This window comes from Pomacea canaliculata, linkage group LG4 (genome assembly GCF_003073045.1).
Source record: "Pomacea canaliculata isolate SZHN2017 linkage group LG4, ASM307304v1, whole genome shotgun sequence".
Taxonomy (NCBI): domain Eukaryota; kingdom Metazoa; phylum Mollusca; class Gastropoda; order Architaenioglossa; family Ampullariidae; genus Pomacea; species Pomacea canaliculata.
In genome coordinates, this window is record NC_037593.1 from 16,583,312 (window position 1) to 16,611,276 (window position 27,965).

General features: G+C 39.6%; 2 protein-coding genes across 2 annotated transcripts in view; both read right to left on the reverse strand.

The window, feature by feature from the left end:
• The window catches only part of LOC112561609, a 26,272-nt gene extending 5,300 nt beyond the window's left edge, over positions 1 to 20,972 (reverse strand). Inside the window, exons 1-29 of the mRNA XM_025234189.1 lie at positions 20,812 to 20,972; positions 19,984 to 20,198; positions 19,584 to 19,732; positions 19,052 to 19,243; positions 18,679 to 18,826; positions 18,315 to 18,464; positions 17,302 to 17,466; positions 16,730 to 16,906; positions 16,219 to 16,450; positions 15,049 to 15,237; positions 14,010 to 14,341; positions 13,507 to 13,731; positions 13,174 to 13,345; positions 12,401 to 12,814; positions 12,006 to 12,156; positions 11,598 to 11,762; positions 11,134 to 11,362; positions 10,589 to 10,782; positions 10,062 to 10,164; positions 9,489 to 9,920; positions 8,934 to 9,143; positions 8,537 to 8,712; positions 8,204 to 8,396; positions 7,478 to 7,735; positions 6,913 to 7,083; positions 6,241 to 6,404; positions 5,722 to 5,925; positions 4,896 to 5,153; positions 4,134 to 4,260 (exon numbers count right to left, since the gene is read on the reverse strand). Of these exons, the coding sequence (XP_025089974.1) occupies positions 4,134 to 4,260; positions 4,896 to 5,153; positions 5,722 to 5,925; positions 6,241 to 6,404; positions 6,913 to 7,083; positions 7,478 to 7,735; positions 8,204 to 8,396; positions 8,537 to 8,712; positions 8,934 to 9,143; positions 9,489 to 9,920; positions 10,062 to 10,164; positions 10,589 to 10,782; positions 11,134 to 11,362; positions 11,598 to 11,762; positions 12,006 to 12,156; positions 12,401 to 12,814; positions 13,174 to 13,345; positions 13,507 to 13,731; positions 14,010 to 14,341; positions 15,049 to 15,237; positions 16,219 to 16,450; positions 16,730 to 16,906; positions 17,302 to 17,466; positions 18,315 to 18,464; positions 18,679 to 18,826; positions 19,052 to 19,243; positions 19,584 to 19,732; positions 19,984 to 20,198; positions 20,812 to 20,972 (5,956 nt within the window). The remainder of the gene's footprint in view (positions 1 to 4,133; positions 4,261 to 4,895; positions 5,154 to 5,721; positions 5,926 to 6,240; positions 6,405 to 6,912; positions 7,084 to 7,477; positions 7,736 to 8,203; positions 8,397 to 8,536; positions 8,713 to 8,933; positions 9,144 to 9,488; positions 9,921 to 10,061; positions 10,165 to 10,588; positions 10,783 to 11,133; positions 11,363 to 11,597; positions 11,763 to 12,005; positions 12,157 to 12,400; positions 12,815 to 13,173; positions 13,346 to 13,506; positions 13,732 to 14,009; positions 14,342 to 15,048; positions 15,238 to 16,218; positions 16,451 to 16,729; positions 16,907 to 17,301; positions 17,467 to 18,314; positions 18,465 to 18,678; positions 18,827 to 19,051; positions 19,244 to 19,583; positions 19,733 to 19,983; positions 20,199 to 20,811) is intronic.
• Positions 19,054 to 26,767, reverse strand: LOC112561098. Its single transcript, XM_025233329.1, has 11 exons — positions 26,108 to 26,767; positions 24,200 to 25,508; positions 23,574 to 23,901; positions 22,772 to 22,945; positions 22,293 to 22,442; positions 21,600 to 21,845; positions 20,761 to 21,120; positions 20,278 to 20,493; positions 19,984 to 20,162; positions 19,584 to 19,732; positions 19,054 to 19,243 (listed from the first exon to the last, which is right to left on the reverse strand). The coding sequence occupies exons 2-7, from the start codon at positions 25,025 to 25,027 to the stop codon at positions 21,065 to 21,067; spliced, it is 1,782 nt and encodes a 593-aa protein (XP_025089114.1). The 5' UTR covers positions 25,028 to 25,508; positions 26,108 to 26,767; the 3' UTR covers positions 19,054 to 19,243; positions 19,584 to 19,732; positions 19,984 to 20,162; positions 20,278 to 20,493; positions 20,761 to 21,064.
• Positions 26,768 to 27,965: the final 1,198 nt, after the last annotated feature.

Sequence of the window (27,965 nt, forward strand, 5' to 3'; positions counted from 1 at the left end):
CAATATGACTTGAGCTAACTTCATGAACCTGCAGCTGGCTTCCATGTTCGCAGTACTCGGTCAGACATGCCCAACCACATAACTGACAATTGAACACATGATAGTGATTAATGTATACATTTCTATTTCTGCATTAATCTACACAGCAAGTCATGGGACAGCTTCTCGTCAGTGACGTATCACACGATTCACCACAAGTCGCGACCAAACCATGTACTCATCAAACCGCTTTTCTTTACTGACCAGAGTCTACACGCCATATTTATAATGTCAGCGTTTGTAACAGCCATTATTAGCCCATCGGTTTTTTAAAGTGTGGAACTTTTCAAAAGCGCTCAGACTACTCAGTGGCATTTCTTTTCTAATCAACTAAGGTCTTGTTCCAGACCAATTTCACAGTCTTTTTATCTCTGAGATAATGGGTTTTGGGCACAAACTGTCATCACTGGGTCCTTATTGCGCAAGACACAATGCACGAATGCCCCCTAGATATCCCATCTTGCATTAACCGCCAGACCTATTACACCTGTACTTAAAACAAACCTTCAAAGTAACAACCATCATAAATTCTAATCACTGCATGGTTCAAACTTTAACTGACAACAGGACGTGAGTTTGTACACATGGCATGTATCACCATCCTCCTAACATTCAGCTCAGACAACTCCATCATGACTGATGAACTGATGCTTCACCTGATCACTAAAACACATACACCTATGTCATAAACATTCTAGTTAACTGTGCCAGCAAACCATGAACTCTTCACCTAAGCCAATAAAAAAAATTTAGTTTGTTGTCTCTCCCATCTTGGGGGTCCCTTGGCTTTCTCATTGCAGACAAACAACATTTTGCTCTAATCATCATCCCCCCATTCTTTTGCCGTCTGGGTTCTTTTATTATTTGATGTCAGTACTGTTTTTCCATTTTCATTGGTTAACTTAATATTATTCATTTATTTTTTTATTACAAGCTTAGAGAAGCAAACTGCACACATCATCCCACTAAAAAAGCAAATCACTTATTTTATTACAATAAATATTATAAATTATAACACTATCAACATTATAAGCAAGAAATATAAAAGTCGTCAACAACTGTGATTCAGGCTCCCTACAGAAAGTGCTGCCTTACTTTAATCTATAATGATATCAAAGAAATGCATGTTGGGGGGAAAACATCTTAGAAGGTCTCTGTTGCACTTGAATGACTTTAAACTGAAATTTTGTCCAGTTCACAAAAACTTTTTCAAGACTTTGCCATTTCTAATACCTTTCATGAGAAGAGAATCAGAAATAACTCACTTCTGGGACAGCCCCATCTGAGAGTATCATAAACTCGAGAGATGTTGGGAATGGATTCATCACACTCTGCAATTTCCCACAGTGTAGCTTTGGGATGAATGCACGACATCGCCAGTATTGTCTCCTGAAGAGTTTCCAGATAGCAATGGAAACACTGTGGGTCACATCTGTTCTCTTTCGGAATGCTAGATGAGCATAGCCACGAATGACACACTATCAAAGCTCTCATTTTCAGTGACCAAAGTTCTTCCACTATCATTAATTGATATTGTTAAATCTGACACTTCCAATGGGCCCTTGTAATGCTAATTGTTTAAGATGAGGGAAGTTCTTGTGATGTAGAATTTTTTGAGTAGTGGAAAGGAACGTGGTTCCTGAGCACCTACATAGACCTTTGATCCACCATATCTGGTAGTCTCCAGGTAGGTGCTAGGAAAAGTTGCTGTTACTGAATATGCGTCCTCCCCGCCACCACCCCCTCTCTGAAAGCACAACGAATTAAAACAGCCATAATAACACTATTTTAACACTACTATAACACTATAACTATTAAAACACTACTATAACACTAGTAGAATATGAGAGAGTTCTTGATGGTTGAAGTTCTCTGATGGCTTATACTTCTGAAAGCTATAGAGCTTATTCACTCATATCTTGTAATCTCGTATCTTTTGTGAAACTAAAACCAAGAAAAGTCATAATTAATGGTAAATTTTTTAAATATTTTTTTTTATTTACTGACATTATAACTGTTTACTCTTTCAACAGTATAGCACAAATAAAGAAAATAAACATTCACCTCAAACAAAATACATCCAAAACACATCCTATCAAAATTGAACAACCAAAATAACAATTTCTTACAATCTGCCACAGTAAAAATCACCCTTGCAGCAAGAAGAAGAGTAAAACGAGCAATCCATATATACACACAGCCTGACGAAAAGATAATAGCCATCATTGCAAGCAATGCAGCGACGCTCCAAATCGCACAGTCTGCAGTTGGGAACACAAGACCCAGCTCCACCATTAGCTCTGATGCTGCCACGACCTGCAGCAACATAAACCAATATGGTTCAACAAATGTGCTGTAGTTCATTGAACTCATTAACATACCACACACATTCTGGATCAACATAACTGTTTTAATTTATTAAACTCATTAACTTGAAACAGTATTTATGGGCACATTTGCTGGCTAGTTTACACTCCTTGTACATGCATTGTTCCACCATTCACATAAACTATATTAATAACAGAAAATGCCAAAGCAAATTTTGTATGCTTATATGTTAGCCTTTTACAGTTTAGGGATTCTTGCTTAACCACCAAAATATGACTACACATTCAAGAAAACTGTAAATGGTTATCAAAAGAAGAAGAATCCCTCAATGTCCTGGAGCATTTTTCTGTTACCAATCACACTATATCAACTGCATGCCACTGCTCTCAGATTCTAGGCATAAAAGACCAATTTTCAAAGCACTTTTCAGCGTCAGGTTAACCTGTATATGTGCACCAGTGATTCACAATGCTGCCACCAGCTCCACACCACAGCCAACTGTGTCAGACTTGTTTTCCTGACGACATCAATGATTCCATCTTATTTCCAAGAAAATGAGAGGCCCTAAGAGAGACGACTCCAACCACCTGCCACCTTCCTGACCTCCACTTGTGCAGTTGATCTGCAAAGACAAACAATTGCTGTTAACTTATAGTTAATACATTTTTTCCATTTAGTTTTCCTGTAGAATTTAAAAATCCACATCAGCTTTTAACAAGGGTTGTGCTAGTATATATCAGTCAGTGACCTCCTCAAAATTTCTAACCACAGCGCTGCTTTAGAATCAACCTTAACACGACCGCAAGAAAATGAGGTAAAGAGCTTTGTATCTTTAGAGATATAGGTACTGTGACTGGTTGCATATCTTTGAACAATGTCAAGATGACACACATCTAAATACATCAAGCAATATACTACTGGCTTCTCTTCCCCTTAAGAAGAAACTATAAAGACCAGTTGTTAATTAACATTTCAAAACAAGTTCAAAAGCATTGAAAGTTAAGCAGTATAATTGAATACATTGCTAAAATATCTTCAAGTTAGCACTTCAAAATAAATTACCCTTGTATCCTCAAATAAACACATATTTTTTTTTTTTAAATTACAGAATACCCAAAGCTCACCAACCCACCACTGCCAAAATCAGAAGGCTTCCTTGTGTTATCATAGGCTGGCATGGCGTATTCTGTAGCTGTGCCACGACCACCAAGACCTCCGTGTGACCCTCCACTACCCCCATTGTCAGCTGAAACACCAGGAGATGGGCCACTTCCTGCCTTCCAGCCACGCCCACTAGCTTCAATCAGTCCATCTGTATCAACTGTGATGTTGACCGCTAAAAGAGAGATAGTTGTACATACAATGGAAGGCATTGCATTCTCTTACCTTGTCTTAAAATATAAAGTTTGAAAGACATTTTAAAGTACTATTTAATTGGGCTCAGAAATGCGCTTATCCATTCTCCAAAACCAACATGGTATAAGATAGTAGACACTGCTCTGATAGCTGTATAAACAGGCTCCTCTATTCATAAATGGCTATGACACAAAAATAAATGGCTAAAGACAAACCTGACACAAGAGAGTTTATTTCCACGCATGATGCCTCCAGCCCTGTATGACCAGTACCACATCTAGTGTGATGTTGAGCCTCATCACGTCTTCTGCTAATTCCTGTGAATTCACCAACACCCTCCATCCAGGATGCTGATACTGTTGAGGTGTATTGATCTTTAGCTAAAGTTGTGCTGGAGTTAATTCGAGCTGGTGGGTAGATGGTAAAGACACCATTGAGGGAAATGTTGAGGGTATGTATTCCTTGCAAGATTCCACCTAACAAAGTGACACTTGTATTGAAGAGGTAGGTATCATAAGGCAGGTTCACTGTTGCATTCTGTAAAAAGAAAAGATTGATTCTTCAGGATAAAACTTCAAGTCTTTGTTAGATTACGTCTTTGACATGACATCACTTAGGGACAAGAAACAAAGTAAAATAAAAGATAAAAAGGCCAAGTACTATGGCCTCAGTCCTTAATTAAGTGACCAAAAGAGATACGAACAGTATGAACAGCAAGTGATTCACTTTGTCTGGGGCAAAATACATAAAAGTGAAGCTTCTATTATTCTGATAAAAACTTGGTTTATCTTCCCTGCAGTATCCATTAACCAGTCACTAGCCCAACATTTTGGTCCCAATTAAATTACTAAGTATGCACCTGGCTATTGAACTTCCTGTTTCTAATCAACTTTATAATTGACTCATGACACATTGCAGCATTTGTAGCATATATAAAACATGTTTTGCTCTATGTATATCAAGGTATTCAACTTTAATATCTAGCAAAATACTTGATTGATAGCTATTATGTTACTGACAGTGTTCAGGAAAATGTTTTTTAGAAAAAAAACCGGTTTTTCATATTGAGAAGAAAAGATTAAGACTGCCAGTGCTCATTTACAATTCTAAGAAAATTTCCATTTCTATCACCAGCTGAAGGTTCATGCTGAAAATATCTCATTTCAACGCACCGGATAAAGGACAATACTGAAAGTCAGTACTGCTGTTGCATTGAAATCAATGTTGAGCCACATGCCAGGCTCCACATGTATCACAGCAGTGTGGTCTCCACCAACAGTAGTTATTCGTAAACTGCGACTTCCACTGAGAGGAAGGCCCTTTGCATCTGTTGCCAGAAGACCCACTTGAGCATGTTGACCGAGATCCAGGACATCAAGGTCATAGTCTGGACCTGAGGATTCTGGGATTGGAATCTGTGTTTTCCTTTTCTACAATACAATTTTTGAATAACCCATCAAAAATTACAGATATGCTTGTGATGCATTTAACTTCATTTTTACATAAAATACTATCTATACATATTAAATAAAAAATACAACCAGAAAAACTCGTAAAACCTTCAAATAAAATCTTCCACTTACCTTTACAATATGTTTTATTCCTTTTGATTCATTTTCCTTTTTATTTTATTAGTCTACTGACTATAGTCAAGCCTCTAGTTCTACTACATGTTTGTGACAAAAGTACACTATCCCATTACACACTTTTCTCATGGTTTCACACATTTACTGGACACGTGTGCTGATCTTCGTTAAAATCTATGTAAGGGTTTAAATAATGGTTTTTTCATGGATATACAGAAGAGGCTATCAAAGTAAACTTACCAAGACAGGCAGCTTTTATATAGCAACAGATACACATGGTTGCAACTAGCTAACCCTGTGTGTGACAGTCATCAGTTGACCTTTCATTACTGTGCATGAACATAATGGTGGTCAGAAATCCAGTGCAGTGTCCAATAAGTTAATGAACCTAATAGTAAATAACTGCGCTTACTCCTGCTCCTTCACGGTTGTAAATGCGCAGTGTCTTGAGATCATCTTGGAAGTTATCTGTGAGAAGCATAGTTCCAGCTGCACCTGCTTCACCTTCAGTAGCAGCGCCCCCTTGGGTTTCAAAGCGTCCCACAAACTGGATCAGATTTGCTTTCCCTGCTATTCTGCCACCTGCCCCACCATTGGCTCCATCTCCTCCCACTGCCTGCAAGACGATGAAGCACAATTGATCCAATGGGTATGATTCTGCATTTGTTCCTTTGCTTCAAAAAGCATTACAGACATTTGTTTTTTCTTTCCTCCCATTTTATCTTCACATAGTCTTACAATATTCCTATACTTTGCACTCAATTATTGGCCTTCTGCTTTCACTTCTCTAGTCCAGCCTCCTAACGTTTTTGACACCTTTATTATCAGTGTTATCATTGTACAGCTCCAGAAAAAGATGAAAAACAGATATGCTCACAATTTTTGAAAGATTATGGTGGTGCATAAAATAGGGACACAAAGACCAAATAACCTGAAGTAATCCAGTTCCATCAAAGTGATCGGCTTGAAAGTAGAGACTACCGCCTGAACCACCACCTGCCCTAGAGGTCACTGACTGTCCATTGATGCTGACTTTTCCATCAATCTTCATGAGCCCACTAACATTCAGGTACAAAATTCCACCACCACATCCTCCTGCAATATCCAAAGATGGTACTAATCCAGTATAAAAATAAAAGATGTTAGTATCATAGAAGTGCCTTCCTCTTGTAATCAATCAATCAATCAATCTTTATTGTCTGTACCATGAATAATCCAGTACAGAAATTTTTCTTCAGCTCACAAAATAATTTATATATGTGAACAGACATAATGTGTATATATATATATATAAAAACATACACACCCATTTAATGACATTTAACATGCACGCACACCTATACCCTCTATGCATCATGTCTGTCATCTCTGGATAAGATATCCTATCGAGGATTAATGAGGCACTCTCAATCTCTAAAACATACGAGTGATGATGAAAGCGAACTTCAGCATTCAACATGGCAGGTCAGTCTGTAAATTGTAACAAATCTATGTATATTATTCCTCCTGATGCACCTAAAAGAAGGTTAACACATTACTCTCCAGGATATTGTCCTCAAACATCATCACAAGAAAATATCCGTACATGTTAAACAATGCATACCCTTTTCTCCTGATGCACTGTCACCTCCACTGCTGCCAAAATCACTCGGAGTAACAAGCGATCCATAACCAGAGGATGGGCTGTTGACAACTCCCCCAGCTCCTCCTTCACCACCATAGCTACCTCCTGTACCTTGACCTCCTGAACTGGAAACCCCATGTCCAGGACCTTCTAAAGAAAACATCAAATGGACTGGCTAACTTTCAATTATAGACCACCTTAAAAGTTGCACATTTGTTTGTGTACAGATAAGTTTGAAGTGCTCATGGGTATATTTACCCAGCCTCCTTTCTAGTAGGCAATTTTCCTAAAAGCTCTTTCTGCTTGTGACTGCCTACCTCATCTTAAGTAAATATATTTGATGTATTTACTGCATTTGTAAGCAACTATAGTGTGTCCTTCTAATATAAGAATATTTGAAAAAGTGTATAATTTATATGTTACTTATATATAGTTACTGTATACTTAATGTAACAAAACAGTATGAGCCCTGATGAAATATTCTCATCTGGAAACCAAAGATTATGCCTTCATGTGCAAGCAACACAATATCAGTGAACTGTACCTCCATTACAGTAGCCCTGTGCATCAGCCTCCAGTTGTCCCATGACATCTACAACAAGTTCCTCCACATGCATTTGGGCATTCCTTGTGCTTAGTCTGCCCCCAGGGAACACCTGCACTCGCTGACCGCTTAGTATACATGGCCTCTGGTCATTGTGGACAGTCAGCAGACCCTGGTTGCGAACGTTGATGACAACAAAGGGGATCTCACTAATGCGTTGACCATTTACATCCACCATGCTGGTAATGCTTAAGTCCCCTGCACAAACAAATATACAATCTACAGATATACAGGCTCCTATGCACAACATTAATGTCTTCAATAATAATAAGAAGAAAAGAAATCCATTTCCAAAAACCTGTAGCTGTAGCATAGCTTTACAAAAACAAGTTTAATAGTCCAAGAACAAATTGCTCATTTATGTGTTCTTCATAGAAAGATTTACAAATGTAATGTTCTCAGGATGCTACAAGGGATTTGATTATTTCTGGAGAATGTGTGAGTACTTTCACCAGATTGCTGTTTGACTGTCAATTTATAAATAAACTGTTTATTCATAAATTCTTGTTTTTCTTCTTCACATTTAAGAAATCTATCAAAAAGTCTATGGAAGTTACTGTCAGAGGAAGGAAACACTATATTTGGTGAATATTCATCCCCATTCCTTACCGACAGTCATATATCTGGACTACAAGTGTCTATATCAAACAAATTTTCCATGAATACCTCCATCAGCGACAGTTAGATTGTCCACATTCTTCACAATGCCACTGATGCGGGCTGTCACCCCAGCCACTCGCAGTTCACCTTGCAGAGTGATCTGACCTCCATTATATACATCAAGATCAAGGGGCAAGCGTCCATCTCCAATGTACAGTGTCTGGTTGTGGCCAACATACAGATGTCCAGTCCTGTCTCCCTGAGAAGACAGCATCCAGAATACATTTGGGCTCAAAAAGTAAACTAGAAAAGCATTGAAAAATTCTTCATCTTCTTTGCTTTTGTAAAAGCTGACGGGATATTGAAGAATAAGGATCTCCTGTCACCATTATAACATACCTGAATTGCGTTTGTGTTGAGCGCCATAGAACCATTAGGGGCATTTTCATCAGTCATTGCAACACGAGCTTTTCCATAGATCTGCAGCTCTTCAAGATGAACCTGCCAAGGTGCTTCTCCAGGCCTTCCTACAAATTCTGGGTAAGTTGCAGGTAAAATCCAGGTTGTGCCTCCAGCTATACAAACAGTAAAAACAAAAAGTAAGCTACCTTTCAGAATCAAAACTGCTTGCATGTCTTTCATTGAAATAAGTGAACAAGGTCTTCAAAACAAATAATTTTTGAAAAAAGTAAACTTCCAGCTAGAGATGGGTTGAGCAGATGGACAGAGATCAATTAGGCAGATAGACATGTTTTGCTGCAGAAACATGGTTCACAGAAAATAGTAGAACCACTACCTCTCTGAGTATCCACATAGCCCTGAGTGATGTCAGCAGAGGCAGAGAGTGGAACACGCCCCAGGTTGTCTATGAAAAGTGTGCGATTAAGGACGAAGTCACCAAATAGGTTACTGCTGTCATTGTGAGGCATACTGTGAAGGTAGACAGTGCCAGATCCACCATCACCTGCTGCAGAACCACCCATTCCTCCGGCACTGATGTAAGTCCCTGGTCAAAGGCAGAGAAATGAAACATTAAAGATTCAACACAGATGGATGTGGTTCAAGCAAGGTAAACAATTAGCTATATCTGCTACTGAATTTTTCCATGAACATACTTTATTTGCCCTTTAGAAGAAAAAAAAAAAATTACAATCAAATTGTAAATAGGAATTTTTCATGTTGATCCTATTTGAAGATGCTAATGTGAAGAACACCTGAGTACATACAGTTTCTAACAGTAAGTATTCATGGCACAAACAGTTATAAGTCCTGTTTTTGTCAGGAAAAAACTCCTTAAGAACTTTGTGATTTGCAGCATTCAGAACAAATGCAATATCTGTTTGACACTTACCAACAAAATAGTTCTGCACAAAGTACAAAGCCATGCGACCACCAGCTCCTCCACCACCTTGTTTGGATGAACTAGCCCTGAACCCATCACCCCCACGAATCTGCATGGATCCATCCCCATCAACAGTGTGTGCTCTTATCATGATGCTTCCTCCTGATCCACCTCCAGCACTTGGGGACCCAAACCTGCCCCCATTGGCAGAAACTGTTCCATCAATAGTCAGAAAGTGGAAAGCGGTCAAGTAGAATCTGCCACCACCCTGGCCTCCAACATGTGGAAAGATGGAGAAACCTCCACTGCTCCCATAAGCAGAAGGTTGTAGGAATGAGCCATAGGCACCGCCAGTTCTGAAATATCCTTCACCTTCACCACCTGACCCTCCATGACCTCCGCCTGAGCTTCCCTCATTGCTTGAAGAACCACTGCCACGTGCTAAAGTGAAAATAAAAATCATGCATTTTACTTTCTGAACAAAAGTATCACCATCATTATATACTATTTATGTTCTGAGTAATCTGAATCTGAGTAATCTAATTTTTGTCAGTTGGAATTAGACATAGCTCTGAACAATACCTGAGTGTAAGTGTATGCTCGGTGCACCTTCATCAGCATGCATCAAACCCTGTGGCTCTACAGTGATGTTGGTGTAGATTAAGGACATGTCATTGGCAAACACCTGAAAATTACAAAATAAATGTACACATGCAAGTAAGTATTGAATGCAGAAATATAATTTCATTCAAATCACATGAGAAAGGAAATTAATGTTGACCAAGCTTTTAAATATACATGTATAAAAATATGTTTACCATGATGATTGAAAAATAATAAATTCATACGGATTATACATGTAATTCATCTGTGTGTGTGCAAAAACACACACACACATACACACATGCATGAACATCTACACATGTATGTGAAATGGTTTACCTGTAACGCTGTCTTTCCTTCATTTATTAAAATTCTCATCATTGGTTTGCAAGTGAATTGGTTTGTCATTTTAATTAAGCCTCTTTCTTGAACTGTGTCAATGTATCTACATTCTACCCTGTCTGTCATTCTGTCCGCAACTGTCTGTCCACTCATCTGCCTCTTACTGTTGCTCCGCTGCGAACTGTAAAGGTAGATCCGTTGAAGGTGGTTGTGGCTAGTGGAGAAGAGGTAAGCACACTGAGAGAGCCAAAGGTCTTGATGTCCACATCTCCCAACTGATTAAAAGAAGGTTCCCTGTGGTCAATGGTCCAGCTGCACTTTGACCCCACAGTGACACTGTTCATGCTGTCAAATAACCCTAAACATACAAGGAATGGACAATTGTTAGGACTTAAGTCCAAAGAAAAGTGACTAAATCATCTGCCTAGTTTCTCATCTTCTGTAAAGGAGTTCTTTAAATGATAGTTCATACTTGAATGGAAAAAATCCATATTTGTTTCTTTTGTTTTTATTTTAAAAAATTGAGTATACTAAGACAATGAAAATTGATAAAGAGAGGGGCCATAACTAAACGAAACAAAAAGCATAAATCTTAATGATTTATTTTTTGAAGTGATAATGAGGAAGGATGGAATGTGCAGACACAATATGAATACTTTTTTGTAGTTTTTGTCATTTTCTCCTGTCACTGTTTTGATGTTACTCTGACCTCTGAGATAGAAGTCGACTTCACGACAATCCCAGCTTAGAGGTAGCTGCAAACTGGAGTTGGACCAAGAGTGGACACCAGCAGACATAGTCAATTTCTCGCCCTTGATTGCCAGGGATTGGCTTGGATGAACACGTATGTGGCCACTGTTGTCACCATTCACTGTCTGTGTTGTCAAAGCAACACCTCTTCCTTCAAGATCAAGCACTGCCCCACGTTTGATGATCAGCTAAAAATTAAAAAAATGCAGTTAGGACATAAAACAAGCAGATGAAAACATTTCTTGACTAAAAATATTCATTTTCATGCCATGTTATTAGGACATAATAAAAGTGTCTGGCAAAACTTATGCCTTAACTAAAATTATGACATACAAAGTACTATGCAATGATACTTAAGGGTGATGCAGCTACAAAATATATGCTAACATCTTACTCAGAAGAATAAGGAACATTTTTATTCACCTCGTTAACCACATGGTCTGATGCTGAATCCTGGTTGGTCAACACTGCTGCACCAGAAGCTGTAAGGTATGTGGTCTGTTTAGATGTGTCCGGGTCATCCATAAGATAAACTTCAAGTTCAGCAAGTGATGCTCTGCTATTCTTGCCTTTTAGCATCAGCACCAGCTGCACAGAACACTCATAGCACTCAAAAGTTGGGGGAGCTAACAACACCTACACAGATACACATCTCCATGAAAGACATTTAGGTGTGGCTGCTAAGGACCTGTGTGCCAAGAAGCCAAAAGGATTTGAGACACATGTGAATTGACAGACATACTGTAATTGCCAAATAAAAATGGTGAAAGATAACTTCTTACAATTCATGAATGTGGTTTTGCTAGAGCATGCCAAAAAAAAAAAACTTACCCTGTCCACATATTTTTTTATGTTGACTCGAGCAAACTGGTCAGCCACTGACTGTGTGAGACAGCCTTCTGTCTCCACCCAGTTATTTGTGTGCAGTGACTCCAGTCCATCTTTGAAAGTATGGATCTGGTACATCGTCAGATGATCAGGACTGAAGAAATATTCATTTTGTCATTAAGGTGTTATAAGTTTACATATGTAAGAAAGGATGCATATTGCTATGGGTTTTTTTCTGGGTTAAATTGAAAGTTGTAGGCACTTATCCTTTAGTATATGATGGTGGTATGAATTTTTTTCTCATAAGCCCTCCGTTTTCCTGAAAGTTACTGACTTGACTCAGTAACAGCTCTGCAAAACACTAATTTCAGTAGGGCACGCCATTCATATTTTCTTACCTGCAGAGTGGGAAGATATGAAGATGGCTAACCAATGTTGGATAAGGAAAAGTCAAGGTCACATTTGTGCTTTGTGATGTGGTGATATAGCTCTGAGATACACCCAAGCCTCCATCCATCAATCCTGATAGTGGGAATGAATAAAAAGTATTCCAGGAATAGTAATTGTACACGCTGCCATTGGTCACAACAGAAACATTCTCATAGGTACGCAGGTACATGGCATGCCATGCAGATGGGGGATGCTGCAGACTCATTTTCTCATGAGGAGATATTCTGGCACTGTATGTGAAGCCACCATTGTCTGCAGCAATCTTGCGTAAGACCTGCGTCTTGTTGGAGCTGTCTTCAACAAGATGGTTCCAGCTCCCCCATACTGCTGCATCCCAAAGCCACCATGGACAAGAAATGATCCTGTAAAGTAGTTTTCCATGTGATACAGAGCAATACGACCACCTGCTCCACCTCCTCCATTTGTGGCAGCTCCTGAGGCAAAAAATAAAACCAAGAACCTTGTTAAAAATTATTGTCACCAAGTTTTTATTTCTGAAAGGGGATGGATGTAAATTATGTCAGTTCCAGCACAACACAATTTCTATGGCACTTATTTAAGTCTTTGACTCAAATGTTCAGAACCAGATAAACATGTGCAGAAATAAATATGTGTAAGTGGGCAGCGAAGAAAACTAAACAGGTTCTGGCATGGGAAAAAAAATTATAGCTGAGCAAACAGCACTGATATACCTCGGTCTCCACTATGCAGAAAAACTTACTTACCCCTGCCACCTGTGACTTCAATGCTGCCTTCTCCCTCCAGGCGCTTGATGTTCATCCAAATGCTACCACCAGCACCCCCACCTCCGCTCTGACCTTGGCCTCCTTCACCATTTGCATGGAGACGGCCCTCCACACGCAGGACATCTGACACGTTCAGGTGTATCACGCCTGCACATTTCCAATCATCTCAATCTTGAAATGACCAGGATGACAGGATGACACTTATTGTCATGCTTTAAACAATTGAATTTTTTTAAACAAAGATGAAAAGATAAATAATACAATGAAATATTAGTAAGACAACACCATGTCATCTATGCAACACTGACCTCCACCTCGTCCACCAGCACCATCACTGCCGCTCCCACCTCCACTTCCCATGTCAGCTGGTCTATAGACAGAGTCATAGCCTAAGGCTGAATAGTATCCATATCTTGAGCGTCCACCACGGCCCCCATGGCCACCTCCAGAACCTCCCAAGTGACCATCTTGCAGGAGTCCTTGGCCAGGCCCACTGTTACTGGGATAACCTGTGGCATCGGCCTCAAAGTCACCTGCCAAATTAAAAAATTAGTTTAATTCCAAGACACAGTACTTGCTGTGCATTGCTCAAATACCACGTGAAACAGATTTCTAAATGGCAGGAGAGCTTTCTCAGATAAGGATGTACCAAAATTTTGCCTAGTATGAACTCGATGAAAAGACAGCCTGAGAAAAGTTTAGCTTAATGAAATCAGATTAATCAAAACCCTAAACCAACAAGGAAATAAGTAAAAAATAATGTAATTTATTCCACATTTGCTTTGCTATTATCTGTGAAACTTTGTTTCACCTGAAAGATCCACAGTGATGTTGACAGCATTCAGTTTCAATCTGTTGGTCCTCAAATCACCATTACCATTGATGGTTAAACGTGTCAGAACCAGCTGTATCATGGGGCCAAAATCTGCGGTCAAAGCTTCTGCATGACCCCCAGCCTTGATGCTGAGGTTGGTCAAAGTGTAATGTCCTTCAGGATTGCCCTCTGTGTGTCCGTAAGACCACAAGTACAGCCCCGCCTTGTTTTCTACAGTTATCTCCTCTACATTAAAAATGGTGCCATTGTTTTCCACAAAGACCTCACGCATTACCAAGTGTTTGTTAGGTCCCTTCAAGTTGCAATACCTGTTCAGATGTAATTGAAATTATATTAACGATACATGTACCAAAATAATGTGAAAGAATTAAGGAAGTAAAACCATTAAGCTACACTTTTTGTGTTGATATTCTCTTTTACCCTACATTGATTAAATAAATCCTGAAAGGAATAATCACTGAGCAACAACATATGAGTTATAAAAGAATAAACAACTGTACCAAACGAAGAATAAAATCAAATTCAGAAAACACAAAGAGGAACCAAATAACAAGAGCAAGCGCTGAGAGTAACAAGATATTGCAAAAAGAAGGGTGTGAAAAAGGACTAGCATTATGGAAAAGGGTGAAGAGATGCATTTCTTCCATGAATACCTTTTATAAGAGGCAGAATCTTTCTACCCTCCTCTCTATGTGGTCTTTTATTCATTTCACTGATATCCTGTTTCTGATTTTATTTACTTCTTCATTTTAGAATTCTTACTTCCAATCCTGGCTATACTATGTTCATCAGCTGACTGAATTAGTGTCAGTTAATTGATGTTCTAAATGAGCACCTTTCTTTGTTTTAAAAATAAGCTTGTGAAAGTAGGCTTGTGAAAACATTCAGGAGCACCTAGGTAGAATGGGTCGTATTCATGGAATAAGTTTCAAGAAAGAGACACTGTATCATGAGTAACTACAACTATCTTAGCCACCAACAAGAAAAAGCTGCAATGAAAGGAAAGGTATCCAACCTGTAGGCCATGATGTTGACAGGAATGTAAGTGTTGACATCACTGAAGTTGAAGGTCTGTTGTTGACCAATGTGCAGCACCCCAGAACGGTCCCCTTCTAGTAAACCAGCATCCACATGTGCCAGCTCATAGCTTGTGTTGCTGAGGATGGCGACATGTGCATTGCCTTCAATAATCACAGAGTCAAAGCTGTAAAATAAAAAAAGAATGAGGGTCATTCCATCTGCTGAGTTATACAAAACTCTGGAAATTTAGCAAACCATCACTTCTAGTTCTGGAAATAGCTGTTGAGAGAGAAGATGATTCAATTTATCTTGAAATAATTGAAGAATGATGGTTTTCTTGCAGACAAATTAAATTTTAAAATACTATTATGGCAAAGCTGTGTGTAAACAAGTGCAATTTGCAGAGAAAGAACAGCATGCTCAAGACATAAGTTCAGGCAAGCATTATGCTATTCTTTCGGTTGTGTGTTGTGCATGGGTGTGTCTTAAGAATGGTTTTTGATGTAAGATTGCATGTTTTGTGTTTTGCTACGATGCACCACTTATCCTTATCTTATAACCAGCACTTGCTCTGTTTCTTGTTTTCTTCTTGGTTTTTTTTCCCTAAGGCTTTTGTAACTCAGCACATTCCCTATTTATAACTGCTCACTGGGATTAATAAATTTGATTGTTTGTCATCTGTTATTTGATCAAGAACCAAATGTATGATCTCTGAGGAAATGACAATAGCGTATAGCAGGATGATCTCTTTTTTCACATCAGGGGCAAAGATGCCCTGTAAGGCATGGTTCCATAGGTAGCTGCATAGCGGTTGCCATAATAAAGATATCAACAACTACAAGTTAGGCATTATCTTTGTAAAGTGTGTGCAAGTGTGTGTCATGTGGTCGATTACTTGATTACAATCATAGTAGGGAAGAGAAAGAAAAGGGTTTAAAATTTTCTAGTCCCTTAGCATACTGGCCATAGGGACAGTAAAACAAGTTGCTCAGTGTCTAGGTCATGGCACACAGAAGGCTGAGTACAACCTTCTGCTACTTTCATTCACCTCCCATGAAGACACATGCTGGGTGGACAGAGGAACTTTCCAATAACTAATTCTGGCAAACTACAACTGTCTGCTCTTAAGTCCCAAACTTTAGGATACAAAACTGAGGTCTCAAACCTGTAGATATTGCTTTGGTGGAAAAGCCAGGTAACTCCACCGACTTGTTGTGGTTGAATGTAATTTCCATCTAGGAGGTTATGCAGAGGTACAGTCATGGTGGCAATGTCACGAGGATAAGCAAGGCCATGGTTATCAACACGAAGTTGACGTGACATAGTCTGTTGAGTACTATGATTTCTCTTCTCAGTGTAGATTGTCCCTGCTCCACCAACTTCTGATGAACTTCCACCTATGAAGAAGCATGTTAGCAATGACCAGTAACCAAATGTGTAATCAGGCGTTCCACCAATAAAAGCATCAGAATCACTACTAAACATAGTTTTTATATATTCAAAGTATTTTTCGTTGTCCTATATAAATGTGCATATTTTGTCTAAATTGTGTTTATTGTGAATCATCCTTTTGGTGACCAAATCAACACCATGAAAAAAAAATAGAAGGTAAAGAAAAGAAAAGCAGTAAGAAAATATTGTAACAACACTGCATAATCTGACTGCATTACACTCACCTCCTCCAGCTTTGGTTGTCACATTGAACTTTTCCAGGCTCTCACACTGAATGGAGATGCGACCTCCTCCTCCACCACCACCAGTCGTGCCCCCACCCTCACCACCAAGTGCTGTGATCTTCCCTACTCCACGGGCTTCGCTGCACTGGATCCAAATGCTTCCTCCAGCACCTCCACCTGCAATGTAAGAAAGATATAAAATTTCCTATCAAAGGCATCCAGCAAGAATCTATACGGACATGTGGATGACATCAGGACAGCAACTAAAAATAGCAACTAACATCCACCAAGTGTAAGAACCAATAAAGTTTCCACATGACTACTCAAACAGTTCTAAGATAAAGGATGACAAAATTACACACACATATATATAATATAAATCAACATCATTACACATATATTTCTAATGTAAATCAATATAATTATTTCCTTCCCCATTTACCCTCTTATTCAAACGTACTTGAGGTCTAAAAATCTTAAAGATCTCAAAACTGTTGACAACTGTCAAAATTAATGAGCCAATTGCAAACAGGAAAGAAATGTGTACAGACTTCAAGGTTGAGGCACCCAACCTGCTCCGCTTCCATAAACAACATGTGGTGGGTTGCCATCAGCAGTGATGCGACCATCAACATCCAAGTTCTGAGAGACAATCATGACACTGCCACCTCCACTGCCGCCAAGACCCTTCTGAACTAACGGGTTTCCATACTGACTTCCTCCAAATGTTAACTCTCCTAATTAAATTAAAAATAAAAAAATCAGGAAAGACACTGCGGTTTATTTAAAAAAAATATTAACTCAATGACATTGGAGAAATAGATAACAGTGCTTCCCTTGGTGTGTTTTTTGTGTGTGTGTTTGAGAGAGACTCACATAGTATATCTTTTATCTCATTTTTCCATTTTGTCTCTTTAAAGACAATTTACAGTAGCTAGTGTGGTGTTATTCATACTGCTGACTTGTGTAACATCATATGTGTGTGTGTGAGAGAGAGAGAGAGAGAGTGCATGTAAGTTTTTCTGTGTGGATACTCACCTAAAGAAACAAGCATATGCTTGCTCTTTTCTTTTATTTAATTAGTGTTTTATACCAAACCTTCAATGAAGACCACATATATCACAGCAAAGCTGCCAGCCCTGTAAACAGGTGGCATATGCAGAGAAAGAACACCCCTGAAATAAGCCCCAAGCCCAATTCTCACTGTATTTGTGACAATTGCATTTTAACTATTGTGCCATCAGACCATCTAAAATGTATGCTTACATGTGCTGTGTTAAAAAAGTAAAGTACAGCACAAACATTCCCACAGTAGACACTGCAGATGATGATCCAAGAGCAAACCTCTAGTGCCTCAGCAAACAGAAAAACAGCATATACAGACAGAAAGCAAATCTTCTGGTGAGAATGTCTGTACTAAATGCAAAGTGAAGTTTCTGCTAATGTTAATCTAGTGGGCGTCTCTTGGTTCCCACTACAATTTGTTCAATACTACCCTTAATGCAAAAAAACCATCAAACCAAAGTTACAAAATTCAGTGAAAATAAGTCCACTGGGATTCTCAAAGAATATATGAAAAACTCACCAAACATCTGTCCAAAGCCACCGGGAGCACCATGGTCACTGGGTTCATAGATAGAGTCATAGCCCAGCCCTGCAGACCTGGCATCTTTTCCTCTGCCACCACTACCACCATGGCCACCACCACTACCACCACTGCTGCCTGAAGTACTGTCTATTAAAAAATCACAGTACACACAGTATGAGCTTCACATACTGCCATATTTAAAAAAAGACCACGTGAGAGTACTATAAAAACAATTGAAAATTGCTGTAGATCCTCTTTTATAAAAAATATAGGTAATGCTTTTCATTTGACAGGGATTAGTTTTAAGTAGGAAGTTTCCTGTAACTGGTCCCCAGAACTCATGAATGAGATTTACACTTACTCTGTCCAAAGCCAAGAGAACGGAAATCACCAAGTGGTGTGTAGCCACGTCCATTCAAATTAAGATGTCCCCCTGAGTAGATAGCCAGATGATGTCCCACATTCATTCGTAGACCAAAGTTGGCAATCAAGCGTCCACCTCCATATATCTACAAACATTAAAACAATAATATCAATGGTTTATGTAAACATTTATTTTACAATGTAAATAATAAATTCCATAACTGCATCTTATACAATACAGCAGAAGAATGGAAAATATCTAAAGCCGATCTGCAACTTACTGCAATTAAGTTTCTGCTACAGTTTTCACAATGCCTTTTCTCAGCAGGATTAACCAGAAATACTAATATTTTTTTTTCTAAGCATAATACCTTCACAGTATCTGCAACAATGGTGACATCCTGTGTATGATGGCCGCTGTCCACCTCAAAAGTACCTCCATTTTGAACATGTAGGGATGTCACATTCACCTCCCGAGGTAGGCTGCCAAAGCCCACACTTGCTTCACTACCCAGGGTGACTGAGCCACCTTGGTATACATACAGGTCTTGGATGCCAGAAACCTACAAAAAATTTATATTTTAAGAATTTGCTGTTATTTTTCACATGTACCACAATCCACGATGGATATTCATTGCTGGAGTGTACATGTGACAGAAAACATGAAATTATTTTTTTATATTAGTTCTGACCCTAAGCAAACTTTTTCAACCATTTATCGAAGGCCTAGTAACCATCAATGAAAAAACATTCTCCTGAGCTTGAGAAAAGCACATAACCTTCAAATGTAACTTACACTGTCCAAGACATTTCAGACTATACATATTAGACAATACAAAGGAAAAAACAACTGTATGAGTTAGCATTCATCAAAGCAAACAAGATGAAAATTTCATGGACTACCTTTCCAAGAGATGAAAGGTCTGTCTGTGTGAAGAATGTACGTGGAGGATATGTCACATGAGTCTTTTCATAAGCAAGCAGATTGAATGGAATGTCAGCTGTAGTAAAGTTGATGTTTAAGTTCTGACTGTAGCCCACGTGCAGATAACCTGTCACAAGTTAATACTGATTAGTTGCAAAAGCCTTTATCTCCTGTATAACAACTGTACTTAAAAGTGCAACCGAACACATACACCAATACACAAACACCAATTCATAAATATGAGCTGCTTTGAGTTCAGTCAAAATCAAAAATCCAATGAGTCTCAGACGTTATGCAGTCACACACACTCCATGAATTTCATCTTCTACAACTTTTTTTAAAAGCATGATTGTTTAGATGTCCCATATGATCCAGTACCTGTTTTGTCACCATACACTGTTCCAATGTCTGTGGCGAAAGCTGTGTCTTGATTCTTGCCATCTTCAAAGGCAAGATGGCTGCCACCTGTTATGTGTAGATCTGTGAACTCAAACTTTCCTTGTGCCGGGTCCAGTGCTGCCCATGTGCTAGCTCCATGTAACTCATCTGTAGTGTATCTGACAACAAATTCAAAAGAGGCATTATCTGAGTGGCTGTGAAATATTGCAATGAAACATGACAATCTTTGTTTCTCTGAAACAAATAACATGCAGTCTATGGGCATGTTAATACCTTTCAGGAGGCTGTTGCCCATCCACAAAAATCTCAATTTCTGACAGCGAAGCATAGCTTTTGTGCACACTCCCAAGGTCTGTAATTCAAAGGTCAAGACAGTCAGGTTACGCTGCACAGACAGTTGCAGGTATGACCCTTGCACATATGGTTCTCAGGTACCACAAAATTACTGGTGACATCAAAACTGTCTCCTTTTGATGTGCTTGCACTGATCTAGAAGACAAGTGAAAACACTTTTCTAAATGAAGTGAATCTGAACAAATGATCACAGTTCTTTCTTTTTAGCATGCAAAGTACTGTCACAGTTACATACACCTGCAAATGGGTATATACAAACAAACGTCCACACGCGCACATACAAACACATGAAAGCTTGCATGTATGCTCAAACAAGAAAGTATGTACATGTGATCACACAGCTTCTAAAAAAATGAAAGAAATATACAAGAGAACATAAAAAAGGAATAAAAGATTTCATACCTTGAATTTTGTTGGGAACACCTGATTAGGATAGATTTTTATAGTGTTCACTAGGAGTCTCTCTTGAGATTCAGATGTAGAGTAGCAGTAGGTGTTGCAGCCAAGAAAAAGTGATCAGGGTCTGTGTGCAAGGTCTGGTCAAACAGATACTGCAGAAGATATGTGCCTTGCTGAGTTTGGTGCTTGCTGACAAGGCCAGTCGGAATAACCATAGTTGTAAACGGCAGCTGATGACGTAACAGTGAAACCTGAAGAGGCTGTGAATGACTGTGTTTTCTGGTAGGTCAAGGCAAGTGAAGAAAAATCAAGGCGGCGTCCGATGTTGAGAAAGCCTGGCTGCTCCGTCACAGGTTTGTAACCCTGGTTGCCATAGAAATGTCAAGTGTAAATTCCTAGTCACCTACTGTAGCATGCTAAAGGATGTGCAATACTATTCAGTATTTATCAAAAGTGACAATTAATATCACATGACCAGGTGTACAATATTTTCCAGTATTTTCCATCATTGTATGATAATATAGAACTAGAAAACATAGAACTAGAAAACATTACAGTGGTTACGTGCATTGTGTCCTACTATTTTCTTGTTCTCACACACATACTTAACGTGTACAACAGTACCTGTACGTGCACATATAAGCAAACTGCACTCATGAATGTTCTACACCAGCAAGCAAGGGTGCACACACACACACACTTGTACTCTAATAAGATGACCCTAGCAAAAGCCTCTAAGCCTCCCTGACAGCAGTTGCCCTGTGCAAAAAAAATCAAAGCAATGCACTATTTTTTCGAGACACTATCTGTTGCTGAAGCTTTGTATCATTGACCAGTTATACCTGGTTGTCTACACGCAAGGTGGACTCCGTGGTGTTGGTATTTGAATATGTAAACAGTTCCCGAAGCACCAGTCTCTGCTTCACTACTGGCAGCAGGCTGACCACCATAGACATTGAAGTCACCACGGTATGGTGGCATTGACAGATGTGTGGCATGATATATGGAGATTCTTCCTCCAGATCCACCTCCTCCATTTACAGGATCACTGACCCCACCTAAAGCCTCTATAGCACCCGTGTGACTTCCTGCAAAAAAATAAGATATTCAATTTACTAAAGTTACGCAAAAAGCCTGACTAGAAATAAACTTTAACACTTTTCCCCTTGTGCACGTTCAAGCATGCCCTTAGAGGTGATTACATTCCAATCTGGTAATTTTAATGCGGTATTTAAGTGTTGCCTTGGAGGAAATAAATTTCATGTTCGCATTTAGAATAATATAAACAAAAATCTTCACTGAAAAATCTGTTTTATATTTGCTTTTAATGCAACACACAATTTATGTCTGTCACAGAACACAAGTTTATGCCAGTCACCAGAATGCATGATGTCTTTCTGATTGCTAGCTAACCTCATCAATGGCACCAAGGCAAAAAAAAAAAAATTAAAAAAAAAAAAAAAAAATGTTAAAATAAAACTAAATGAGCAGTCTACAGGACTAGAAGCCAAATCAAATGCTCCTTTTATGTCTACCTGTCAGATTTACTGTCTTTATCTCAATGCTGCCACCACTTCCACCACTTGCTAAGGAACCTGTGGAAGCCAGGACATTCAGGCTGTTGGCACGGATGTAGCCATCGACTGTCAGGGTGTGGATCACGCTGATCTTCAGAATTCCTCCCCCTGATTGCAACAAAACAATATATATATATAACTGGAATTAGAATGCAGTTGATATAGCAGAATGTAACATAGTCATTTGTGATAAATGCAGTTGTTCCTACTTTAGGACTATGATGAATGTAATTCCTGAAACTTTGCATGAAATCTCTCTCCCATCACCTAATCAGCTTTCATGTGGTAAAATCTACAAGAACATGTTCCTGATTACTATATAGACTGCTCATAAAATGAAAATACGATAGCTGTTGGATAATAACATAACTTCATGTGCCAAGATATTCTTGTGATTTATTTTAACAAATAAAGTAATCAGTTCACATGCAACATACCAATTCCTCCCTTAGCTCCTGCACCACCACTGCCATATTCAGAAGGATGGTAGAGATTTCCATAAGGATGTTTTCTGGGCAGACGGCAAGTGACATATCCTGCACACTGACCTCGCCCACCTACGCCCCCATGTGATGCTCCACTGTTGCCTAACCGATGAAGTGTGCCTGGTGCTGATGGGACAAAAAGAATAACTAATAAGCTAACTGATACAGCAAATAAAAATTAACATTTAAAGCAAAGTAGATTTAGTCATACAATTATACCCACAAAAACAGATAAAAAAGCTTTAATTTTCTTCTTTTGTTCTGTTTAGATCAGATATTGTTAAACGCATGGAAGGCTTACTTGCATACTGTATAATACTGCTCCACTCAAGCCCTGATGTTATTACTATTATTTAACAGTGACAGAGATGGCTGCAATTATATATAGATATTCATTCACATACTTGTGTACGCACAGATATGAAAAGACATTCATACTGGCAGCCATATAAGCATGCACATATATTGATACACACATTGTTCATTCCTTGTTACTCCTCAAGGAGCATTAGGCTGCAACAATTGATATACACATACAGACATGTATACATCTGGGAGTGATACATTTTTGTTAACATTTTTTCAAAATATCATTAGATTGTATATTGTTCAAATACTGAGATAGACATGAATGGTGCCATTCATGAGGGTCTTGTGTTGACTTTAATATGAAGATAATGTCTTCTAAACATAATGAAACTTCACCTTGCCTAATAATTAAAGAATCCACTAGCAATTGGCTTTGACAGCTTACCTGCTCCCAGGCCTGCTAGGTAGCCACCATCACTGACATCAATGGCACCTCCATCATCCACGGTAATGTCTGTAGCAGTTATTTCCAAGTCCTTGCCCATCACTGAGCCTCCACCCTCCACAGTCAGAGAGCCAAAGGTCAAGTTGTAAGTGAACCCAGGGGCGAAGGGCGCTGATGCATTGATAGAGGACTGAGCTTTGATGACAGTGGTGCCACTAATTGCATATGAAAGGCTTGGTTCTGACCCTGTTGAGCCAGTTGGAAAGAGACGAAGCTGTCCACCAGCAATGAGGGTGAGGTTGTACACATGGTCCATCACTCCCTCAATCTATGTGTCAACAGAATTGCATAAGCAGCAAGAACTTTAACAGACCCTGCAAAATTAAGATCCAAACCAATGGATTCTGTCATCTTAAGGAGCCAAACCCTTTTCTTTCTAGACCTGCACAAAGTGACTCAATCCAATCTGTTTTCCAAGTATAATTTTTTATACCTATAATAGGTCTAAAGAGCAGAACTGAACTAAAAGAACATTTAGTAAAAAATATACAAAGAAAATAATGTTGTAATTATTGGAAGAATTTTGAAAAGCACACAAAACACAGACCTTGACCTAACTGACCTACCTGTACAAATACTTGGTTCAGAGATGTGTCAGGTGCAAGGCCTAAGTAAGCAGAAGGGTAAATGTAAGTGCTGAAGGGGATGTCAATGGCAGGTCGTTTCAAGTCCATTGCTTGTCTTGGTCCAACATGAAGAACTCCAGACCTATCCCCAATCATATGTTGGAAGTGCAGAAACACTCCTGCTTGCGGGTCACGTGGGAGGATGACCAGATGGGCATTGCTATAGATCTGAAGTTCATCAAAGGTTGTGGACCTGTTGTTTCCATCCAAGTACTTCTTGTCTGTATCTTGTTCAATGATCCAGGCCTTGAAGTGGTCATCTGTGAGGTCTGCAAAGTCACGTACCTTGCCCACAGACTTGCTCTGCAGGAAATTGTTCTCCACAAACAAAGTCTTATGGACCTCGCCCTCATGGAACATGAAAACGGGGCCTGGACCTCCTGGCTCACCAGAATTTTGAAGGCTCCAGTTGGCAAATCCTCCATGTGCCTGGAACTTCCCTAGGTAAGTCTCATTCACCCAAAAATTTAATGCAATTCTTCCCCCTGAGCCTCCTCCACCCGTGCCACTGGCAAACTGATCTCCTCCATTGGCTGTGATGTTTCCAAAACCCTTGATCTTTTTAGCTATGATACGAACAGTTCCACCAGAACCTCCACCACCAGTGGGATTTATTGCTGGCTGACCATCTGCTCGTATTTCTCCATCCAACCACAATGTGTCCAACACAAAGACTGTCAGCAAGCCGCCACCACTGCCTCCAACATTTAGGCCACCTCCACCAGCACTTCCTATGGTGACTGGCTCAAAGAAATCTCCGTAAGGCATGCCTGTCAATCTGTTCCTTTCCCTCGTCCACTGCTTCCTCCATGGCCTCCCCCTGATGATCCCAACACAGCAGTTTTACCAAGTCCAATATTTGTAATGTTGTTCTGTGGAGTGTTTGGTTTATAGCCCAGTCCATCTGCATGCAAGCTTCCTCCATCATCAATGGAAAGATTTTTCACTTGAAGACTAAGATTAGTTGCTTGAAGGTTTCCTCCTCCTTCAATGAGAATATAGTCCACAGTCATGTTGAATCCTGTTTCAACAGTGAAAATTCTTTCAGCTTTGAACGTGGAATAATCTTGAATGCGTACAAAATGGAAAATGGCTGAGTTGGCTTCTTCGCCACTGGTGTAACCACCGAACTTGAATGATACCAAGCCACCATGGCGTAAAGTCATGTTCCTCACATGGCTTAGTTCCCCAGCCATCCAGATAGACACACCATGAACAAATGTAATTGGAGCAAGACCTAGGAAACCTCCTGAAATGATAGAATGACAGCAAAATTGTGAAACAAGTCACAAAAACAATATGTATCAAGAATTTTTCAAGAAGAAAAATAAATGCCTTTCATGCAATAAACATAAAAATGTTAAAGAAATATGCCACTATAACTTTGATCTTAATATTTCCTAACGATGTGCTAAAGAAAGTTACTTTTGTTTTCTTTTGTATTTCCAAATGTTTGTTTTCAAAACAACAAAGAAATATATATGTTCTTGAAATAAGATACTCAGTAGCTTTTTATTCATTTACTTTATCCTGTACACTTCCATCCAAAATAATAACAATACAAGTTCAGAAAAATTAAGTGTGTCATCAATTTTTCTTCAATGAATGAAATACTTTTACACTCATTGTACTGATTATATTTTTTGGAAATTACTGCTCTCTTACACATGGATTTCTCCTACACTTTTCCTATTTACCATAAATATATTTTTGAAACAATAGATGGCTGAACTGATATAAATACAGCTTAACAGTATCATTTTTCTCTGAGATCATATTCTACATGCACAAATTGCTCATTATACTGATGAATAAATATTACATACATTTGAAAAGAGGGAGACTAACCTGAATAAACTTGCACACTGAAAGGGAGATCAATCTCGGGTCTCTCTAGATCCATCACTTGTTGGTCACCTAAATGAACTGTTCCAGTTCGGTCTCCTATCATGTAACGGAAAAATAAATCTGTTGGTGCAGGAAAAGGCTCTACTAAAATGGCAAGGTGAGCTGCACCATAGATCTGAAGCTCATCAAAGCTATAGCTGTAGTTCCCTCCAGCAAAAAAGTGCTTTCCAGACTGTGGAAGGATCCAGGTTCGGCAGCTGTCACCACTGAGGTCATTGTAGTCTTCAATGATGTGTTCTTCATCTGGAGTCTGTAGCCCATTGTTGTCAATAATGAGGGTCTGGTGATCTTCAATCATATGATAGACAAAAATGGTTCCTGCCCCACCATTCTGTGCTTTTGCAGGGTCGCCAGCAGGGCCACCATAGGCAGTGAATTGGAAACTGCTGAAAGTTTCATTTTGCCAGAAAAACAGAGCTACTCTTCCTCCAGCTCCTCCACCTCCAGGGTCAGCAGCATTTCTTGACCCAGCTCCTCCATTAGACGAGATTTTTCCATAGCCCTTGAAAAGTTGACAGTACATCCAGATGCTTCCACCACTGCCCCCTCCACCGCCTGATGCTTCTGAGGCATCTCCGCCATGTGCACTGACTTCACCATCAATGTATAAAACCTGTCACATTCATCCATATCATGCCACCACCACTGCCCCCTGGAGCACTGGAAATGCCAGAGCCTCCAGAACTTCCAAACTTGTATGGCTGAAACAAATCCCCGTAGGCAAAGCCAGCGCCAGTTTTAATGTTTAGAGCCCCATGGCCACCGCTGCCACCATGGCCTGCACCAGAACCTGAGCTAGATGATAATGATGGCATGCCAGGGTTGACATCACCATGAAGGGAACTTGCTCCATGTGAAGCATTGCTGTGCTCTGGTCTGTAGCCCAACCCATCTGCAGCAATTCTACCTCCAGCATCAACTGTGATGTTTACTGCTGTGATGGTCATTTTGGTGCCGTGTAGAATGCCTCCACCTTCCACAATCAAGGCTTGCAAAATAAAAGTGATTCCGGGCTCTGCTATTGGATCCGTGGTCGCATTGACACGAGCCTCATCTTGGATCCGGATGACTTTGATGTCATAGTGACTTTCAGGTTCACCTTCAGTCTGCCCTCCATGTTTCAGCCAAAGGAAGCCTCCGTGATGCAAAGTGATGTTGAGAACGTTACCAAGAACTCCAGCTAGATGAATCTCAACTCCATGAATGAAGGTTGTTGGGGCCAGTCCAAGATATCCTCCATTATACACATGACAGTTGAATGGCAGGTCAATTTCTTCTCGCATAAGATCTAGAGACTGCCTGCTGGCAACGTGCATGGTACCTGTTCTGTCGCCAATCATGTATTTGAAGAATAGAGTCACATTACTGCCCACATCTAGATGGTCCATGAAACTGAACGTTGCCAGTTCATCAGATGGAATGTGGAGGACTTCTTCCTCAAGGGGGGGCATGATGGCCAAGTGTCCATTTCCATAGATTTGAAGTTCCTCAAACTCAAATACAAAGTGGCCATTTGAGAATGGATGAAGTCCAGAAATTGGCAAGATCCAGGCTCTTCCTTCATTCTGTAACATGTTTTCCCAGGTGATGTACTTCTCACGAGGCTCAGGAGCTCCACTGTTGTCAATGATAAGAGACCTATGATCTTCAACCATGTGGTAGATGAAAGACTGTGCCTGGCCCACCAGTGCCACCAACATCTTTACATGAAGTACACAGGCTGCTTTGCCCTCCCAAACCACCAGATGCAAGGAAATGGAACTCACTAAAGGTCTGATTGTTCTGGAGGTACAGAGCA